Raw genomic sequence first — 22,448 nt, 5'->3', positions numbered from 1 at the left:
CAGGCAAGTGTCACCAGCCTGTCTAGGCTAGGGTTAAATTCAAAATGGGTACTGGGCTAGCTCTTGGTTTAGGGGCCATTTATTTCCAGAAGGTAAGAAATGAAGCCATGATATCAAAGGCAGTAAGCTATCTGGGTGTGGCTGCTCAAAGCAGGGCTTAGAAGGGACCAACCCAATACCCCAGGGCCAGGTGCTCCTAGTGAAGTCTCTGATGAGATCTAAAAATACCTCTCCCCCTCTCCCCCACCTCCTCCCCTCTAGTTTCCCTCTGCCTTTGCCAGCAGCTCACGTATGGTCGACACTGCCCTCTTGTGGCTTGAGTTGGCCGGACAAATGGCGACAGTCGAGAAAGAGAAAGGTCTTTATTGCACTGAGTTTTCTCAGCATCTTCTCTACTCACTCCATGAGCCTGGGCAGGAACAGCTCCATTTTCATGCCCTTCCCAGGTAGCTTCCAGCTTTCTGACTCAGGTGGGGAGGGATGTGGGATTCTTGGACAGAAATCCTCTAACCATCCTCTAACCAATGGCTTGATACACCTGGTTGGGGGCTCTGGATGAAGCCAGCATCAAACACCTGCCACCCAGATGACTACGCTGGGGTAGCCAAAGAACAAAACAGCTTTGGCCTCTGGACAACCATCCCTGCTGGGAAACAGCTTAAAAGCCACACATTTTTACTCGCTTCAGGAAGCATGAGCAGAATATGTTCCGTTGAGCATCTTCAATTGGCCCTCCCTCTGGAGAGCTGTTTCCTTTGGGTACTTCACTCCTCTTACACGAAGGCGCTCATGGAGGGGAAGGATCGCTGGCAGAGTACTTAAGAGAGGGTTCTTTCTAACCATCACACCTCCATTGACTTGAGAACTTCAGCAGGGTGGGGGAGTGTGGCTCCTTGGAGAACATTGGGGTTTGAGGTCACAGGATGGACCTGGGGTTAGCCCTGGCTTTGCCACTGACTACCTGTGTGGCCTCAGGTTATGTCACACTCTTTCTAGTCTGTCCCCTCATCTGTAAAATAAGTTGGATGACCTCTGAGGTCCATTCTAGCTCCGGCTATATGAAAATGACAGGTACATTCTAAAGCAAGGGCAGTCACAAATAGTACCTAGTAACAGTGACACATTAGTTTTTTCTCTTTTTTTTTTATAATTTTTTTTTTTTGCAGGCAACGGAGGTAAAGTGACTTGCCCACGGTCACACAGCTAGTAAGTGTCAAGTGTCTGAGGCCGAATTTGAACTCAGGTACTCCTGAATCCAGGACCGGTGCTTAACTACTGCGCCATCTAGCTGCCCCCTCTTTTTTTTTTTTTTAAGAGGAAAGAGAGAAATTTTAAAAAGAACAAACTTTCTGACCAGACTAGAATTGATTGGATAAAAAAAGTGTATTGGATTTCCAATACTAAATAATAAACATGATTTAAAAAAAAAGCCAGACTATACAGCATATACTACAGAAAAGCACCCCCCTAAAAAAAAGAAAGAAAAAAAGAAAAAGAAAGAAAAAAGTGTGTACAGAAAGGAAGAATTCTCCATAGTCCTTCAGCTTCTCCTACATCAGATTAATAAATCAATATACATGTTTGTTCCAAATTGCTCTAAGAAAGCTGCCATCCCACAGTTTAACTCTCACTCTAGAAGATATACAATGTTTCAGGTCCAAAATCACAGGATAATATAAGAAAAGGTATTAAACGGTGAAAAAAGTGCAATACCGAGGGTCCACTAACTAGAATAAAATGCATTTCATTTTCTTTTTTAACCTTAAACCCCCCCCCCCACTTTGAACAGTTGTTTAAAAATAGGCCATTGCTGAAAAATACACCCCACCCTGGTCCCCTTCCCAATTTCATGGCATTATCAACAGTCCCAAGGGGTGTTACAACAGTGCAGCAATATTCACAAGGAGTCACCAACTTGGAATACTGGGTGTACATTTCTTTGGGCAAAAGGTAATACATTTTGCAAGGTAACCACCCCCCCCATGCCTTTCCCTTCAACTCCTCCCCCAAACCAGAGAAAAGAGGGTGCTAGATATTCTTTTTAAGGTACATTCTGGCTTACTGGATATTCCCAAATGCTGTCAGTGGAATGTAGAGCTAGCTGGTCCAGAGGTGGGGATCCAATGCTGTACTCCGTATTGCCTCTGCATACCAAAGAGTTTATTGTTTAGAAAAGTGCACAAAGAATCCAGAAAATGAGAAAAAGCAATCTTTTTATAGGGAAGTTAACAACCCAAGGAGCTAGCCTGGAGCCAGGTGTGGGAATGCTCTGGGGTCCCTCTGGATGGCAGGCTCATCTGTGGGTGTTGTGATCGCTGGCCCCTCATCTTCCGCTTTCGGTTGGTTAAAGGGCAAAAGAACAACTCACGGCTCTCATTCCTCCTGATGGGATAAACCTCAGCTGCTAGGGCCTGCAGGTGAGGGTGAGGGACAGCGGCAGGGGGGTGTGGGTGAGTGAGGCCGCTGAGATCTTTGCTGCTTGCTTTGTCAGCCCCTGTTCCTGCAGCTCCCTCTTATTTCCTTCTCCACCCCCATCCCCTCCAATCCCCCTTCACTCAAGACACCCAGGAAGTAAGACTTCACTCAGTATTTGCTTCCCAAATACATTCTTCATGGAAAACTTTCATCTCCTTGTTTTCCTTGGAACATAAGACTGCAACACAATGGACGTGGATGTTTCATGAGAAACTTCAATTTTCATGGCAAGGCTTCATTTTGTAGCCTAATTCTTCTCCAGTTAGGGATCCTGGTTGAATGCTGGGTCAATGGGAACTTACAGGAGAGGAAGAAGGTCTAGAAGGCCGGCGGCCGCCCTCACTCAGCTCTGGGCCACTCATTGTCTCCTTTCCTTAGCCCCACCAGCAGAAGTGTGGGGAGTGGAGCTCAAAAGCACTGAGCTTGCTCTAATGATGGGGTAAGCTATGGCTGGAATAAGAGGAAGGGGCTCTGTGCTTCAAAGTCTTCTCGCCCTCTTCCTTCCTGAAAGAGGGCTAAGAATCAGCATCACTCAGGAGCTCAGGTCTAAGCCTCTTGTTTTAGAGATGAAGGACATTTCTAGAAATCTCAGCTCTGTGAAAGCTTTGCTACAGCTCTGGAAACGCCACCCTGTATTGTCTGATTCCCTCTCACTTTCCCAGCTTGGAAATGCAGCTGCTGGTCTTCCCCTAACTTCTGATGAGGAGTTCTGGGCTGAGAGAAGGGTCTTCAAGCACGCGTGACCACTAAGGCAAAGCCGCCTCGTCCGGAAGCCTGATGCCCATGAAGAGCGTTTCTTAACCAAATTCAAACAAAACTGACTGCAAATTAGGAATAATAGAGGCTGTGATGTGACAAGGAAGGAAATTAAGAAAAACGCTTCCAAAATCTACAGGATCCTAGAAGAGATGACAAACACTGAAATAATAATGGGACCTCCCATGGGCCCTTCCATTCCACATCTTCTTCCCACAACCCCCCATCCCACCCTGTCCTACCCCATCCTCCCCCAATACTGAAACTGCACAAAAAGTGACAAACAAACCTTTCAGTGTTACATTTCATTCAAATAGATCTGTAATCTCACAGTGATGAGAGGAGAAAGTCAGGCCTTTAATAATTATAATAAAAAAATAATAATAATAAAAAAGCTTACAAATAGCAATGCAACATCCCTCCCACTGGCCCCCCTCCCTCCCAAGTGATGGACCGACTGTTGGCAGAGGACATGTTACCCAGAATAAAAAACAAACTCAGAACCCCTAGAACAAGCCACACTGTCAATGATTTTCCATACACAAGAGAAACAAGCAGTCAAATGTCAGGCCAGGCTGTGGAAAACAACACTCCAATTTTTCTTTCTTTTTTGGATTACATAAAAGGTTTTCCCTTTAAAAAAGATAAAATAAAATAAGAAACAAATAAAATTGTACACAAATGCCAATGTCCAACACTCAATAAAGGTGGTGCGGTCGCAGCACCGAGATGAAACCTGGCAGGAATCTTACCGCAGACGGCACTCATGGCCTCAGCCAGGATGGTGCGGCGTCAGAGGCGGAGGGCCTGGATCGGCCCCGGCCACGGCCACGGCTTCGTCCACACCGGTGACCACGTGGCGGCGCAGGTGGTCGGTCATCCTGGAGCCCCGCGCTCCTGCGTGCTGTCCTCTCACTCTGTACAATGCCTTGGCTTCCAAGGCCAAGTCCCAAGACTCAGGGGGTGGGGTTTGGAGCCATATTTCGCTGAAGGTGGTCATGCTGTTGTGATGGCATTAAGGTCCTTCATTAGTCCTTCCAGGTGGGCCATCTCTTTGGTCAGCTCATCCGGCTCATAGCTCTGTGGGAAAGGGCATCAATTAGGGTGGGGCTTAATCCATCCAGAGGCCTGGCCAAAGCCTGTACAGTGTGCCAGGCTGAGGGGCTCACAGGAACAGACCACCTATCATGCACCTACTTTATGCCGGGCACCCCCTATGTACTGGGGGCAGTGACAACAACGGTCTCTGCCCTTAAAGAGTGTGTGTTCCACTGGGAGAAGCCACACATCCACAGAGGAGTAAATGATGCATGATAGGAACAAAGGGACAGGAAGGGGAATACATGCACTGAGACTTCAAGGGTGCGAGGGGTGCCAGGAGGCAGTGGCAGAGGTGTGTGTGTGTGTGTGGGGGGTCACAGGCCTACAACAGGGGATGTGTGGGGAGCAGCAGGAAGGCCAGTTTCCATAGACCACGGAAGAATCCACAGCGAGTCTGGAAAGGCAGCCTGGAGGCCAGCTGTGAGGGGCTTTAAAGCCCAACAAAGGAGCTGCAGTTTGTCCTAGAAACAAGAGGGATCAGCAGATCTCCCTGAGCAAGAAGTGACATAGGCATGTGCTGTAAGGAGGAAGAGGAGGAGGGTGGTGCCACCTTTGAAAGAAACAGGGGAATGAGGCTCCAAAGTGAGCAACCTGGTGCCACAGAGCACACACAGGGGGACTGGAGATGAGATGAGAAGCCTGGTGAGGACTGACGGACAGACTCCAGGCCAGCAGGGCAAACTGCCACCCCGCAAGACCTCAGAGCCTGTGCCAGCATGCATTTGCTCTGCACGTCTCTGCTGTGGCTGTGTGAGAAGAGACAAGTCGCTTGTGCCCCGCCTAAAGTCTAGTTTGACAAGGGTCTTCCTACCCAGGACAAAGAAGGCAAACGGAACCTCCCTGTCCCTTTGACGTCTGCATTCTCCCTTCCCCACTCTCACTGCCTTGTCACTTTATGAATCTCTGTGGATAATGTCAAGCTGTGTTGGTTATTATGTAAAGAAGATTTTAGGAAAATGTTAAGAACCTGAAGACAGGCAACAAAAACCAAGCCATCACTGAAGAGTTCTGTGGGTCAAATCACTCTGAACAAGCCACTCCCACACCAGCGTGTCAAGGTGAAACTTCCCTGTCTTCAACAACCTGAACAGTCCCATGTCATCCTGGCCTACAAGTCCATGGGAGAGCGGGACATCTGCTCTGGGGTCCTTGCAGTGTGCAGGTGATGGGGGAAGGACCCCCAGCCCTGCCTGTTACGTCCACATTTTTCCAGCCTTTTCTCCTACTCATATGTTTGTCCTGATCACCGTAAACTGGGCACAAAGTTTCTGTATCACAATGGGCAACATACAGAGAAACTTGTCTATGCTGTTAAACAATCAGAATGATTAAATGATGAAAGTAGATTGGATCAAATGGGCTCAGGCATTCTGCTTAGGGTGGCTAACAGAAACCCCAAATCCAGCCACTACTCTGATATTTCCTCAGCAGAAGCAAGAAAGATAAGACAGCCATAGCGACTGGGAACATGGCCTGCAGAATTCTGTGGCATGCTCTCACTCCCTCAGGATCACGCCTTTGCACAACTACGGACAGAATATGCCTATGCTTACATTCAAGGGTCAACATTTCTTTTGGAAACGATGTTGAGAACCAATAATTGATCTATGTAGACTTATGCTTCATCGTCTGGTCAGTTCTAGCAAGTGATAAGGACAAAAGTCCCTTGGCCATTTCTGTCTATGAAGGCTGCACCCCCATAGCTGATCTGCCTATGAACCTCCTCATACACACACACATACACACACATATATCTGATCTCTGTACCACCTTTTGCACCTGTCTCTGTTCACATGCCTCTCAGCCTAAATTGGAGCCTCACACCCTCCCGCTTGGATGGCTGGGCTGGCCGCCCTCTCGGTCTCCCCGTCATGTCCCTCCTTCACACGGCCACATGGCCAGGAGGCACTCCACTTCTCACGCTCTGGCTGCTTCCTTGTTCCCTCTTGGAAGAAACCCAAACTTGTGCTTGGTATCTAACGCTCATCTCATATATCCCTGCCCTTCCTGTCCTCTCTGGCACAGTCACACCCGCCTCTCCTGTCTCTGGGATGTGGCTGGCAGGCATCCCTTACTCACCTCTGCCTCAGCCCAAGGGCCTCTCCCTCCTCATAAGAACCTTGCATTTATGTAGTACATAATGATATACATTTATGGTCTCTCCCCCACAGAACATAAGCTCTCTGGAGGTCGGGACAGTTTCATTTCTGTCTCCCTGGCACAGAGCTGGGCCTCCAGTAAATGCTTGCTGGCCAACTGATGGATCAGATGTCCTTTCCCTAGCAGGCAATACCAGCCCCGAAGCTCAAAGGTCAGAAGCCATTCATTCTGGGGTCAGCCGCTGTTTACCAGAAAGTCCTGACAGTACTCTCTTTGCTGTCCTGTGTCTCAGCACTCGTGCCTGATGGGATGCTGAGACTGGAGCAGCAGTGGTGCTACCAGTCACAGGTGGGAACCCCAAACTGGATGTAGGGCCTGGCACTGGAAACCCTACTGTTCCCTTCCGATTTTATCAACAGCAAACTCAGGCACAACCACATTTCCTCCCGGTTCACAAAGGGATGACCAAGAGGATCACATGGAGCACAGAGGGAAAGAGACAGAAGGGATGTGACGGGAGCGTCCAAATGCCAACTGCTAGAAGGACAGGACAGACTCAGAAAGACGAGCTTGCTGCTCATGTTTTGCTGTCCCCGCAGGGCTGGGGCCCGGCCGGTCCCCTCTGAACGTCGCGTCCACTTACACTCTCTGAGTCGTCCAGCATCCTGGTGGTCTCCTGCACGTCAGGGGCACTGGGAACGATGACGGGCATTGGAGGCCGGCTTCTCCCCAATGTCCCGATCGACGCCGTCTTCACAGAGTGAAGGTGATGGTTAGGAGCTGAGAAGGAAAGTTTGCGCTGTCAGGAATGGGCTGAGCCACGGCCTCAGCTGGCCCCTCGGGGGGACTCAGTGACCACCACCGCTCAGATCGGGACTCTGAGGCACAGACACCGGGAGGGATGGGAATTCTGGGGCAAGAAGCGGGCAGAGAGCAGCACCTTCACCAGGAGGGAGGGAGTTATGTAGTTACCACATATGGGTCTGGGAGTTGTAGCTTACTACAACTATGTACCATATATATATATATGTATATATATACATACACCACCGTGTGTGTGTGTGTGTGTGTGTGTGTGTGTGTGTGTGTGTGTGTGTGTGTGTGTGTACGTACATACACCAAGCTCCCCAATCAGGGAGCTTGAAAGGCCACATGCCATGAGAGGGGACGCGAAGGGAAGGCAGGACTCCCCCGGGTGGTCGGCCTGCACTTGCTTTCAAAGAAGAGACAACTTTTGTCCAGAGGCCCAGACCAAACATTCCTCCCTGTTTACTCTGGCTCACGGCTGTGCCCTTACCTTGCTGGGACAGTAATGGTGTGCTTGGTAAGGCAGGGTCATAGGTGGGGGGCCCTGGCGGTGGAACCGCCGGCACAGCGAAGCTCTTCAGCGGGTGAGAGGGACGGACGTGGGCCGTAGGAAGGTTTGGGCCGGACCCTTCCTCCTGGGCACTGGCCAAGTAGGAAGAGCTGGTGGCCCCCTCTGGATCCGGATGGTCAGTGCAGCACGTCTGAGATGAGGAAGCTGGCAAGGTGTCCGTGCTGGGGGTATTCCGAACTGATTCTACAGCCAAACAAAGGGACATACGTTAGCAGTTCTTGAGTCCGGGAAGGTGGTGAAGCTTAGGTTTAGATCCCTTCTAATGCAGGGGTTACTAAGTCAGCCGGCCAGACCATTTGGGCTGACACTTCAACCAAGGGAACCAATTTGCAACAGTGCTCACATTAAGGACGAACTGTTCTAAAAAAGATACCAGCAACATGAAGATCCGTTCCTAGTCTTCTTCTGTTTAGCCAATATTTTATAAGTTCAATTCAATAGACATTTATTATCTCTGTGCCCTACCCATGAAGGACATGAGGATGAAGGAAGACCTACACTCTCCTGTGAGGGAGCTTGTGCTCATTCTAGGAGGGGCACACAAAGCCAATTTATGAGTAACTGCGATACACTTCATAGCAGAATGAGTGCACAAGCAAAGTCCAAATGGGGTGAAATGAAACATTTATGAAAGGGAAGATCCTCAGGGCTGGGAGGATCGAGGCAGGTTTTACAGAAGAAGAGGCAGGGAAGGGGGGACCCCAGATGGGGAGAGTACACAAAGGGAAGGAGTGAGAAAGGCAGGGCAGAGATGGCTATGGAGGCCTGAAGGAGAGACTCTCAACAGGTGATGGGGAGCCATGGCCAGGAAGTGACCCTGCCAGATTACTCACTAAGCATTCGTGAAGTGCCTACAAGGTCCCTAGCCCTCACTCAGGAGTTAGGAGGCATCAAAGGGAAAAGTAACGGTCCTGATTACTGACCTCCGAGAGTTCTGGCCAAGACCATCATGTCACAGGCAAGAGTCTCCGACAGATTCATGGAGCTGGAAAGAACCTAGGAGAGGCCAATCCTAATTTCCTAAAAACAGGATGCTTTGCTTTGGTTTGAAGATGTCTAGTGAGGGGGGGATTGGGAGCCTCCTGAGTCAGACCATCCAACTTCAGGGCAGCTCAAACGGTTAGAAAGTTTTTCCTGACATCAAACCTACTCTCATTTTTCCTAGTTCTGCCTAGTTCTCACCCTTCTTCTATATGACAAGCCCTTCAAATGCCTGAGGATAACTACCTTGTGCCCCTAAACCTTCTAGTCCATGGAGGGGACTCTGGGTACAGCATCTCCAAGGACCACACTGAAGACTCCCTTCTTTCTGTCTTCCCAAGGTCCAGTCACCTCTCTGGGTGTATCCTTCCCTTGCTGTCCCTATTTCTCCTTCTGGGCTTCCAACTCTTGCCATCCCTTTAAACCTCAAGTCTCTCCTCGAACTTAAAGTAAAACAAATAAAGGGCTCTTTGATTTCGCATCATGGGTTCGTCTGACTCTGTGACACTTTGTGATGGCTGGTCAACAGGCACGTGGTTAACAGCAGAGAAGGCATGTTCATAAAGTCTGGGGATGGCCCAGTTGGGGAAGGACAGTTGGATAGGAGGACAGACAAGGTAACTCGGTGGGGATAAATGCAGTTTTGGGGTCACAGAGCTGGAGCTGGAAGGTGCCTGAGAAGGCCTCCAAGTCTAGCTCTCTCACGTTGTACAAGAGGACACAGAGGCCCAGGGTCCCAGAGGGAGGAAGAGGCAGAGCCAAGATTCTCACCCGGCTCTCACCAGTCCTTTCCCATTGTTTCTCCAGCATGGCTTCATTGAGCTCGTTCTTTCCCCAGACATGCAGACCAGAGCATGAAGATTGGGAAGGCTGGGCTTTCTAGCCAAGTCTTATCAAAGGAGATGACTGGCTGTTCTTATTGTTCTAACAGAACAGAGTGAAGCTAATCAGCAGGAGCTCTGGGGCCTGAGGCCGCCTTCCTCCTGGCCCGGGCCTAGCCGTGCTCGGGGAGCAGTGCTTGTCTACCTAGTGCAGGGAGGTAGAGTGAGCAACACCTCTGAGCTCAGCCCAAGTCAGATTAAAATGCAGTAGGGAGATACTGAACAAAAGAAATAAAAATACAATAAATCCCTCCTAGCATTCACAGGTGATTTTCTACATCACTAAGTGGCCCACGGTTTGGTGGTCCCTGTTTTCTATTTGAGCTGGACACCTCGGGTATGAAGGGTATAGACACAATTAGACTTCCATGAATTGGGTGCCCCCACCCACCAGAGAACTGCGCCCTCTCCCCTTCATGCTCTAGTCAATGGAGCATCACCAGCATTAATTAGGCAGTTCTTTACTTCTAACCACAGAAGCAAAGGCAATAAAAACTATACACGTTAAAACAAATACCATGAATCCCCCTCCAAGACAGAGACAGCCCCAAACCATTTGATAGTCACACCTCGAAACCTAAGGGCTGAGAGAAATGGGGGAGCTGTGGTGAGGCAGTACAAAGCATGAAAAAGAACTGGAGGTGTGAGGAGACTGAAAACTCCACAGATTAACAGCATGTATGTGATCATAGCAGCTGGGTAGTTAGAGTACTGGGGCTGGTGTCAGGAAGATCTGAGTTCAGATTAAGCTTCAGACTCTTCTTAGCTGTGACCCTGGGCAAGTCATTTAGGTTTGCCTCAGTTTCCTCAACTGTAAAAAGGCAGGTCCTAAGAGTGCCTATTTCCAGGGATATATTAAAAATTGAATGAGATATGTGTAAAGAACTCAGCAAAGTTCCTGGCACAGAGGAGGCACTTAAAAATGCCTGCTCCCTTGCTCTTCCCTTCCCCTAAGAAGGCTAATGTGATATTAGGCAATATTAAGAGAGACCCAGTGCTAATATTACAGAAGAGATAATCCAATTACATGCAGAGTGATTTGTATCAGAGCTTGAGAAGGGCATTGACAATATGCTGCAGAGTCTTCTGAGGAGGGCCAGAGGAGGGTGAAGGGTCTCAGGTTCACACCATTTAATGAACCAAGGATATGCCTAGGTTGGAGAAGATTTCTTATGGTAGACACCTGTTTACTGTCTTCACCTATGGGAAAGGTGACCAGACAGAAGGAGCTCAGACTTGTCCTGCTTAGCGTCAGGGGGCCTTATGAAGGCCCCTTTCTCCTATAAGACCATATCATTTTGATGTTTAGAGTAAAAAAAAAGGTTGGAGATCCCTTGAAAAACTGACTATAAAATAATATTCAGTAATTCCCCTCTTACATAACCTTGGCATATCAGGGGCAGACAACCACATTGATGGTTGCACAAGCATAAGTCCTAGAAAGAATGATTGTGAAAAGTATGTCAAGTGAATGTTTGTACATCTAACCCTATTTGTCACTCATTTGCTCTTAGTTTGTGACTGATCTCCATTGGCTGCTACCTTACCTTTACTTTCTTTTGCCTTGGAAAGCTACTGTGTCTAAGTTATTTAACTACATTAAAGAGCTGCCCCTTTAAAAGCACACTGAAGCCAATTCTTTTCTAAGGTAAATAATCCTTCTGAAAGTAGACTATTACTTCTAATTTTTCTGTTTTCTGTCTGGATTTTCATGTACTGAATTCTCTTCCTAACACCACCATTAACACTTTTTCTGTTATTCTTACCTTATTATGACTAATGCTAAGGGGGTCTCAAAGTAAGAAATGCCATGCCACACAGACACACGGATAAAGTAGCCTCTATAGTAAGAGGCCCAGCTACTAAGGAAAACAACCTTGAGCATCGGGACTTCTTACCCACTGCCCATTCTTTCCTCAGGACTATTATTATGACACTACTCTTTGCTACATACTCGACATATATATTCTACATAACTATTTATCTTCATGTGGTCTCCTCTAAGTTAGACTCTGAGTTCTGTGATCATGTTTTGCTTTTTCTGTGTTTAGCACAGTACCTGGCTCACAGTAAGCACTTAACAAATGCTTCTCGTGAGCGATGCAAGGCTCCCTACCTACTCCAGGCCATAGGCTCAGATTCTGTGCTTCTGTTCCAAGCCAGCAGAGGAGAACATCCTCTCTCTGCCGCTGCCACTAAGACTGGCTAGCTGGCCCCTCCTGCTCTGATAAGCCTGGTGTTCTTGATGTTCTCACGGATGTCAAAACAACCTGAAGAACTGAACTGAATTCCAAGGAAGACACAGTTTACTATGTGATGCATATTAATGACTTGATTTTATAATTATCTAAAAGGAAAAACAACTCCAATTTATAAATATCAGGTAACTATTAAGTATGTTCTTTCTTTTCTTTTTTTCCTTTGGTGAGGCAATTGGGGTTAAGTGACTAGCCCAAGGTCACACAACTAATGAGTGTTAAGTGTCTGAGGCCGAATTTGAACTCAGGTACTCCTGACTCCAGGGCCGGTGCTCTATCCACTGTGCCACCTAGCTGCCCCAAGTATGTTCTTTCTTTCCAAGTTTTTATGGATTTAAAAGAGAAATAAATAATGGAGGAAACTACTGAATAAAGATGCAAGTTTATGCCCTTACAAAAGTGAGGTTATTTATTAAAATTACATACCTTATGATGAAAAGGGAAAAATAGCTGGAGGTGAATTTTAAGAGACAAAAAAGAATCAGTTTAGGAAAATCATGGCTTTACTCTTAGCATGTACTGTGCTCAGCTACAACCGAAAGGGGAGAAAAACTCCCCCAGACCCATGACTACACTGGAACTTTTGTTAATTCGTGAGCATTTTATTTCCCCCAATCCTTTGTGGACAGATTCTTGCTGGGCCTCAACACTCGTCTCTCACCTGTAGAATTAGCCCTGTCTGAATGGGACAAGGATGTGCCCATGGGCCATGGGCTGCCCTGCAGGTGGAGATGGCTGCGGGTCGGAGAGGCGAGGCTGCTGGAGTGGAAATGATGGTGAGGGTTATCGAGGGAATGGATGGGATGGGCACTAATCACAGCTGTGGATGAACACAAGACAGAAAAATGCTTAACATACCTTCACAGACACACAGACATAACAATAACATTACAATCAGTCACTTCCCTCCCCATGTGCAAACCAACAACTCAAGGGACATCCATTTGTTGTTCTGCATTTAGTTTTTTGTCGACATATTCCTTTTGAAAATGACTAGCAATACAAGTGCTACTGTAGCTATTTCTCCTATGCTGTAAGTGCATATTAAAAACAGATGTCCTTCCTTTGGCTGAAGAGCAAGACACTTGGTAAATATCAGTTGAATGTGTGAATGGATAGTGGTATGTTCATAATATATACGAAATGCTGTAATGTGGTACCTATTGCCAATAGCTTAAGAAGCAATCCTTGCTAGTGGCAATTCACAGGAAGGGATGAGAACCTCTTGGTTTCATTTAAAGGCATCACTGTTTTGTGGTTTGACCGGAATCCTTCCTCGTTTCTGTACTCTGCCTTATGGGAGCTTGGGATGAATGAGCTACTTTGGGTATAGAATCCACATTTCTAGTTTGGAGGAATTTCACGTGCCTTTGAGAAAGCAAATATAATTCTTAAGTAAAAAATCTTTCTACATATGAGCTGGGCTCACAGTAACAGGCCCTGCACAAAGGAGCCAAACACTCAGGTCTGGAGTCTGCGGAGTAGGAGCAGTCATTATGAAATTCCAAAATTCACTTTCCCAATCTGGCCAGCTAAGCAACATAATGTAAAGGGAATGACTGAGGGCAAATGACCAAAGGGATCAGTGAAAATGTTTTTTCTTTCTTTTCACAGAATTTGAACTGCAAAGATAAAGCATCTTTTTTTTTTTTTTTTTTGCACAAGGACTCTGTGATCACTGTGATTAAGCTTAATTACCTTTCTGAGACTTATGAAAATGACTACTGTCATCAGGGCAGTGCTTATGGAGTTGTTGGTCCCCCATTTCTAATATTTATTCAGGTAAAAACAAGTTGAAATGGCCATCAAGGGCAGCCTTGAAGAAGACAAGTAGTTAAAGAACTGTAGCATGCACAGCCTGAGAGTGATTGAATGGAAGGGCCAATCCTACAGCCCCTGTTTAGGGGCTGATGGGGAAGGGTGAAGGCTGGCCCATTAGACCCAGCCTTACAGGGCCTGCTTCAGCTTTTCCTCCTTCCACAAATCCATGAGTAGAAGTCTGGCTGCTTGCCACAAGGCAGGGGTCCCTACAACGTGGAATGCTGGATTTGCTCCAGTCAAACTATCTAAGAGAAGCAGCATAGAGGGGTAGAGCTGGCTCCAGCCCTGCCACCACCATGTCCTGGCTGAGTGACCCTGGACAAAGGCCCCAGGCAGCTCTCCAAGAGCAGGTTCGAAGGAATTACTCTTAGGGAGCAACTTGCACTGAGGAAATCACAGGTTTAAAAGCCCACCTAAGAGAAACAGAGAGACTACGTATTGCAGCTCAGTCAGAACCACGTGCTTTTCTTTCAGGGATCAGCATGCACACGGCATGTATAAGGCATCCGGACAGAGCAGCAGGAAACCAGAAGGCAGTGCTGCTCCCTGAAAGCCTCCTCTTTAGAGGCTGGGACCAAGGACATGTGGATGATCATCAGTGGCAAAAGCATCTGCCAGGGGGAGGCACAGGCATAAATCTATGGACTCCACGGTGGTTACTGAGACAGCTCACAAAAGGCAAAGGGCACCTTGGACCACTCTCCTCTCCCGGGTGTTTCTGGGATCTTGGCCCCTAGCTAACCAACATGTCAATAACTCCTTTACTCTGGAGAAGCTAGGTCAACTGGGTTCTTTAGCCCTCAGCAGTGCTCAGGCTCCTGGGCTCAGCTGGGGAGGGGACCCCACTTTACTAGTGGCCAGGATGTGCAGGGGCCTCAAGACAAAGTATGGCACTACATGATTCTCAAAACCCAAAGACAACAGGAACAAGAATTAGATTAGTGCCATGAAGATTATTGAATTAAGAGAGATGACTCATAGCTGCGCTTCCTCCCACCCAAGAGTAAAATCAGTAGAATTGAATCAGTATATATTATACTCAAGCATGTGATATCTCTCCCCAAATAATCAGGGAATAACATTGACTATCTTTTCCCAGCATACATAAATTGGGAACAAATCTGGAAATAAGGATGATCATGGCTTTTTTAAAAAGAAAAACCACATATATACATATTATATATGTATACATATTTGTATATAATCAATGAATTACCATTTGAATCAAAACCAAAAGAAACTGAAATGTGTTGATCAATTACTTCTGAAGATATAATGAATGATCTGAAAAAAGGGACAAGTCAATAGCTGCGAGGTGCCTCTGAAAGGCAAATCCTTGTATCTTCTCTGGCCACATGTTAGACTGCCACATGCACTTTTCTCTACTTCTACCTAAAACATTCCCATGAGTTCTAGTAGACAGCTGATCTTGAACAGAAACTAATAGGTGATGTATAGATCCATTCTTGCTAAGCAAGCCTTTAAGATCTAGCATCAGACACATTTATAGGTAGATGAGACTGAGCTTGTCCAGGAACAGGGTAAGAAGGACTATCTTATTACTGGGAGAAGGATTGTTCATAATTATTCAATTAAAATCGTTTCCCCATGCTTTTGGAACAGGTACTCCATGCCATAGGGAAAAAAAAGCCATTTTCCTCAAAGTTCCCAATAAGCCAAGGTATTTCAATGACTTTACTGTCTCTAAAACAACAAAATATTCTTGTTTTTGTTTTTTCAGGGCAATGAGGGTTAAGTGACTTGCCCAGGGTCACACAGCTAGTTAAGTCAAGTGTCTGAGGCTGGATTTGAACTTAAGTCCTCCTGAATCCAAGGTCAGTGCTTTAATCCACTGTGCCACCTAGCTGCCCCCGATAAAATATTCTTAAGAAGCTTATTGGTATTGAATAGGTCTTAGGAATAAGGCTAATGGCTGCTAAAGAACAAACCCAAACAGCCACCCTTGCTTTCATGGATGCTGATCCACTCTTTACATTTCTCTGCCATGTAAATGCTTCTAGGTACTGGCTCAGCGCTCTTTCCAAATCTAGCAATGCAACTGGAAAATTAATAGAAATATTCTCAACTTACGCTGGGGTGGCTGAGAGTCAAAAGGCATCATCATTTTTGGTCTCATTCCCCGCCTTCCAGCCAATGTAGACATACTATCCTCTGATTCATGCCCTAAATATCAAAGATCAAAGTTAGTTACAACCTAGTAGCCATCCCTAAGGACCACTTAGAAGCTGGATGAGAAGTCATTTTAGTGGTGGAACCAAGAAACACAGACAGCATGGTTACACTGATGAAAGTGGTTCTCAAAATATTCCTGCAATAACACACCAAGGAGCTAGAGAAACTCAGGACAGCTCTCCCTGAAGAACAGACAGCTTGAAGGACCAGCAGATTTTCTTCCACTTGTCAGAAGGTTGGTGCATGTATGCACATGCTCTTTGACAAAAGGACCTTGGCAGACAGTATCACTCTTTTTTTTTTTTTTGGCAGGGCAATGAGGGTTAAGTGACTTGCCCAGGGTCACACAGCTAGTAAGTGTCAAGTGTCTGAGGCTGGATTTGAACTCAGGTACTCCTGAATCCAGGGCTGGTGCTTTATCCACTGCGCCACCTAGCCGCCCCCGACAGTATCACTCTTGAACCTTTTAGCATCTGAATTAATATGATCTGCACTAACAACCTTCTAGTTCAATTTCAATAGACGTGAGGGAGAAGGCATGAGAATGTGGAAGGGGCATTAAAAAATTTCTTTCTAAAATAAAATAAAATTTTAAAATAACAAATTCTTTTTTTTTTCTTTTTTTCTTTTAGTGAGGCAATTGGGGTTAAGTGACTTGCCCAGCTAGTAAGTGTTATGTGTCTGAGGCCGGATGTGAACTCAGGTACTCCTGACTCCAGGGCCGGTGCTCTATCCACTGCACCACCTAGCTGCCCCCAAAATAACAAATTCTTAAACAAACAAACAAATAAGTAAATGAAGAAAAAAAAGCTCTCTTTCTTTCAGGACAACTTTGGCGAGGTCAATCTTGTTAAAATGAACAGGGAAGCTACCTCCCTGCTGGTTCATCACTCATAACAAGTTATCCCCACACCATCTATGTAAAAGTTCTGTAACTATACAGATTTTATGAAACCAATTCTTCAAATATTGCCAAAATAACAAAAAAAACCATACAGCATTTAATAAAACTTATCTTTCACTGAAAAATAATACCTCTATATGAATTCCGCCTTTGATGGATATTGCTGTCCATGGAATTATCAACAGGGGTAATGTCTTGGGAGTTTCGTGGGATTGGGGTATCAGTCATGATTGGGTTTGGGTCTGGAGACTTATCAATAGGCTTTAACTCCAGCCTCTCATGATGGATCCAAAGGTCAGGAGGTTTGACATCTTTGGAATTTCCTTTGTATTTATGTGAGCCATTCACAGATTTGCAGGCAGCACGTTTCCTATGGTAGAAAAACAAAAGTATAATTAAACAAGCTATTAAACCTCCTTATAACACTTTGCTGTCAACAACAAAAAGACCAGATTCCTATCGATAGTGTGTAAATACAAGATCTGACCATTTGAGACAGGCTTGATCAACAAAAAGGAACTGGCTGTTGGAGGGAAAATGTTGTTTATACTATAGAGAGAAGCAAATACTCCAAGAAGAATTGTGTTAGAAGAACATGTTTCAGTGGGTCTGGAGAATGGAAAGGACCAAGATGGAAAGAACCTAAAATTCTACAAGGGAAGCTATCTCATGAAGGATTAGAAGCCCTCAAGAATGAACTTATATATGGCTGTGAGAAGTGGGGAAGCAAATACACTGTTGACAGAGTTGAGTAACACTCTTTGTAAGAGCAAAAAACTAGAAACAAAGTGTGTGCACAATGATTGGCAAATGGCAGATCCAACTGTGGCCCATGAATGGAATACTACTGCACTCACTGTAAGGGATGGTGAATGTGAGAGACACAGGAAGTTGGGCAGACTGGTCTAAACTGATGCCGAACTAGGAGAATGATGCACATAGTGAACTGAGGGGTGTAAATGAAAACAATGCTAGACAGCAGGAGAAGGATGATTCATGATGTCTTATCTGGTCTCTGAGAGCTGAGGATGGCCCCCATCTTCCTTCAGTGACAATACAGGATAATGACAATGACTGCTGTATACACTGTCACCATCAGCTTTGGCAGTGTGTTGGCTTCTCAGCCTTCACGATTCTCCTTCATTTTATTATTATTTATTTATTTTTTTTAAAGTGAGGCAATTGGGGTTAAGTGACTTGCCCAGGGTCACACAGCTAGTAAGTGTTAAGTGTCTGAGGCCGGATTTGAACTCAGGTACTCCTGACTCCAGGGCCGGTGCTCTATCCACTGCGCCACCTAGCTGCCCCCTCTCCTTCATTTTAAAAGAAATTACCATGTGTGTGTGTGTGTGTGTGTGTGTGTGTGTGCGCGCGCGCATATGCGCGCGTGCGCGTGCACCCTCATGTGCTGGAGGGGTGGCTGAGAAGGGACAGTGGTTTAAAAAACAAAATCCATCACTGAAAAGAACCAATGGTGCCATCAGCAGCAGTACCAAGATTTAGCATAAGCTGAGGCTATTAAAGAACGCCAAGTTGAATGAAAGGAATCCTGGGAACTATGGACTTAGTGCTAGAAGGGACTTTGGGGGTGTCAAGTCAGCCCCCCACACTTTACAGGCACAAACAGATTAAGTGACTTGCTTAGGGTCACAGAAGCAGTGACTGAGGTGGCATTTGAACTTGGGTCTTCAGGCTGCTTCTCTCAAAAGGCACTGGGCTTTTCTCAAAGTGATACTGAGGAAAAGATGATAATCAAAAGGGGGACTGGACTGTCTATGAATATGATGCAACAATGATATAGAAGGCAGAGCTACTTTATTCTGATTTTACTTCTGTATTCTCTGCCAAGAATGACGACCTTACCCATGGTTTTGTGTATTTAAACACTTACTTTATGAATATGCATTCAGAAATGAATTACTACAGGTCTAAAAATGTCTAAAGGGAATTTGAACAATTTTCTTATCAAATCATCCAGGGACAAAATAGTGCTTGATTTGCTATTTCCTGGTTAATGTATCCAGTGGAAGGAATGTTGTTGTTCCCTCATACATATGTGCTGAAGTAACTCAGAGGCAAACTGTACTTGAATGGAACTCATCCCAAGGAAGTGCGTATCCCTTCTCAATACGGATCACCATTTATTCATGCATTATTATCCTATGTGGGTCTTGTCTGTAACCATCCTTCCTCCCTTCTCCCTCTTCCCCAACTCCAACAAAGCAGTGCCAAGGATGGGAGTTCTTACTTTTTCTGGTGCGAGGTAGTGCGACGAGTGCAGAACACAGCAATGATCACCACCACCACAATGGTGAGGACACCAATGGAGACTATGATGACCAAGAGCATGTTACTGTCTAGAGGGGAGGTGGGACTCCCATGAGGACTGTTACTACCTGAAGAGAGGGGAAAAAAGCATGTTGGTTAACGTGTGGGGGAATCTTGAACACAATCAGGATACTGAAGGACATTCAAAAGGCTATTAGAGAGTTTTCCTACACTGTCTTGAACAAATAAAGCCCTGTGTCCAGTGTTTAAAGCACAAAGGCTGATCTTACAGAACCTGTACTATAAATCAACCATATTTTCACCGACTTTCACAATAACAATAATGATAATAAACTTTCAACGGGCATCTCAGATGTTAAATTGCAGAATAATTATTGGTCTTCATTGGTAGGAAGAGCTTCCTCACTGACAGTTTCCTCTACCAATGAAATCTTATGTCTGGATGAAAAAACTGCAGACTGGGATTGCCACGTGCCTGCTCATTCCTGACCCTCTCCTTCCATATGCTGCCAACAATGGACCCAATCCAACCTGCTGGAACCCTTCCTGTCATTCTCTGGATGTCTTAACGGAAGGAAACAAACAAGCATTTATTAAGCGCCTACAATGAGCTTCACACAGTACTGAGTGCTGCTTTACAAATATTATCTCATTTGCAGGTCTCAATGAAACACAGAGAGGACCCACTGCTTATCCTCCGCTCTCAGCCTGATTTCTGGCCTCCTCCAGACACATCATCATCTCAGCTGGTTTCCCTTTAAGAGACACTGCTTTTACCAAGTCCATTCTCCCACACAACCTTTGAGTCTGTAAAACTGGCTCATCATTTCCTTGCCTCCTTTTGTACTTCTTCATGCACAGATATGACCATGTTTTGCCTATGGTCAAAACTCTCAATGGTCTGACTTAGCCAAGCCCTTCCCCGTGCCTCAGTGTAATCTGACAGGGCCAGGATACAGGGGCCAAAGCTCGGTTGCTCCTGATTGGAACACAATCTGACCTGGAAGGGAGCACACGAAGGAAAGGGGACTTAGTCCCTGGCAAGCCCGGGGGCACCAAAGCTCCCAGCTTCTGCCTCTCGCTTTCGCCAGCCTGGCACCCCTCAGATAAGTACAGGAGTTCAACATCTTCATCTCGCTCGGGAGTTTCCTCCTCTCAGACCTAAACACACTACATGAATTTCCAGAACTACACCCTGCCCCATGGTCGGCCACCCAACCACTCACTGGCTGCCTCTTGTGGCACGGGTACTACTGATCCCAGTAGTCACAGCCATGTGCCCCATGGCCACTTCCCGAACCTCCTAAGGTGCTCATTGTACCATGCAATGATTACCTAATAGCTCCCCCTCCCACCCCAATTCCTCCTTCCCTTCTTGGACAGTGCTGGCTGCTGAAGTGATGTAGCCCATCCATCCAAGCCACTCCACAGCTCAGCCTCTCCAGTGTCATGTCATGCTGAGTACCCAAGAGTCATGTTTTCCCCAAATCAGGTTCCTTCCAGTCCTGTCTACATGCAGACGCCTTCCACAGCCATGCTCCTAGTCATGCCATTTGTCAAATGTCACCCTCCTAATTTCTGTTGAAATGGTAACCCATTACTTCAGGGAAACTTTGCAACCCCCTCTGGGAAACTTTCCTTGATGTCTGCCACAGAAATTCTGAGGCCAGAGGCAGCGAGGTGGCACAGTGGATAAAGAACTAGCCCTGGATTCAGGAGGACCTGAGTTCAAATACAGCCCCAGACACTTGACACTTATTAGCTGTGTGACCCTGAGCAAGTCACTTAACCCTCACTACTCCACCCAAAAGAAATATTCTGAGGCCATCACATGGTATTTTATGTACCTGCTATATACTCAAAAGGTGAGTAAAAATCTGTTGGATGAAATGTCAAATTTATGCAATAATCAAAATGACCTGTAGATCCTAAGGCCAAAAGGAGCATGTGACTTTGTGGGTCTCGCTGGGACTTGGTGGGATGAAAGCCAGGTTTAGACCGTGGCTCTGGCTGAGTAGGCCTATACAGAAGAACCTCAGTTCTCTGATGTTCAGGTGGGTCTGTGGCCTTGTTGGTTCGGATGTTCCCTTCAGAGTTCCTGATCACAGCCCCCATGTGCCGTGCACTGTGTGCCCCCTGTCCCTCTCCCTCCATGAAGGCACCACCCGTGCCGGACATCCCTGGAGCCCTCCCACTGTCCGCTGTCAGTCAGTCAACAGGCATTTCTGACATCTTGACTAGGCGCCAGCCACTGTGTGAAGAGCTCCCTCAAGGAGCTCACATTCACATGGGGAAGGCAAACTGGGAATGGTTCCTGCCAAAGATGGGACTTCAAAGCCTCGAGGAGGAGGTGAGATGACACCATTGCAGGCCCAGAGATGAACTCGAGCAAAGGCCTATGGCAGGAGACTGGAGTGCAGGGAGAGCAGTGAGGTGGAAGCAGAGTGGGAAGGTGGGAAGGAGCAGAGCCTGAGCAGCTTTAAATGCCAGAGGGAGCATCTTCTCTTCTCTCCAGGCAGGAGAGGGAGAGGCTGGGCATGCAGTGAGTGCTATATGCAGGAGACCAGCTGGGAGGCTTCCATGATGGATCCTCCTGGTGAGAGGTCACGAGGGCCTGACCCAGGGCTGCCACTGAGTGGTGGGTGAGGACACAAGGGAGAAAGGCTGTAACAGCCTGGCTGCATGGGGTGAGCCTGAGGGACTTGGGGGCAGGCAGGGCCTTGACAAGAAGAGGGAAGTTCTGAGGGAGAGATGAGTTCTGCTTTACACAGACATAGTGTGTGTGACAACAGCTCACAAGAGTCCAGGGCGGGCTGTGGTAACCACCTGCAGAGAAATGGAAGCTAGTGAGGTCCCCAAGAGGCCAGAGCCAGAGTAGGTCAGGGAGAAGAGGAATCACATGGTTGGTGGGTGTGGCACAGATGAAGGAGACCAAGAAAGGATGGTCATGAAAACCCAGAGAGGAGAGAGAATCCAGGAGGAAAGAATGGTCATCAGCGTTAAGAGGCAGTGAGGTGGCACAGTGAATAGGAGGGTTGGGTCTGGAGTCAGAAAGACAGGAGTTCAAATCCAACCTCTGATATTCACCAGCTCTGTGAGCCTGGGCAAGTCACTTCACCGCTATTTGCCTTGGTTTCTTCAACTATAAAATAGTACCTATCTCAGAGGACTGTTGTAAAGATCAGCTGAGATAATATTTGTAAAGCACTTGGCACAGCACCTGCACACAGTAGGTGTTGCCTTTCCCCACTCAAGCTGCAGAGAAACCAAGAGGATGAGGACTGAGAAGAGGTGGCTCTACAAAGGCTTCT

The 22,448-nt window shown here is 46.6% G+C and overlaps 1 protein-coding gene across 1 annotated transcript in view; it reads right to left on the bottom strand.

The window, feature by feature from the left end:
* Nucleotides 1-1,364: 1,364 nt before the first annotated feature.
* The window catches only part of NEO1 (neogenin 1), a 187,651-nt gene continuing 166,567 nt past the window's right edge, over nucleotides 1,365-22,448 (bottom strand). Inside the window, exons 23-29 of the mRNA XM_043980302.1 lie at nucleotides 19,097-19,244; nucleotides 16,980-17,218; nucleotides 15,843-15,935; nucleotides 12,592-12,750; nucleotides 7,730-7,993; nucleotides 7,076-7,212; nucleotides 1,365-4,311 (exon numbers count right to left, since the gene is read on the bottom strand). Coding sequence (XP_043836237.1) covers nucleotides 4,228-4,311; nucleotides 7,076-7,212; nucleotides 7,730-7,993; nucleotides 12,592-12,750; nucleotides 15,843-15,935; nucleotides 16,980-17,218; nucleotides 19,097-19,244 — 1,124 coding nt within the window. The 3' untranslated portion in view covers nucleotides 1,365-4,227. The remainder of the gene's footprint in view (nucleotides 4,312-7,075; nucleotides 7,213-7,729; nucleotides 7,994-12,591; nucleotides 12,751-15,842; nucleotides 15,936-16,979; nucleotides 17,219-19,096; nucleotides 19,245-22,448) is intronic.

The sequence above is a fragment of the Dromiciops gliroides genome, chromosome 2 (assembly GCF_019393635.1).
Source record: "Dromiciops gliroides isolate mDroGli1 chromosome 2, mDroGli1.pri, whole genome shotgun sequence".
In the NCBI taxonomy this organism is placed as follows: Eukaryota; Metazoa; Chordata; class Mammalia; order Microbiotheria; family Microbiotheriidae; genus Dromiciops; species Dromiciops gliroides.
The sequence above is the reverse complement of the archived record's forward strand: the minus strand, read 5'-3'. Positions and strand labels throughout refer to the sequence as shown.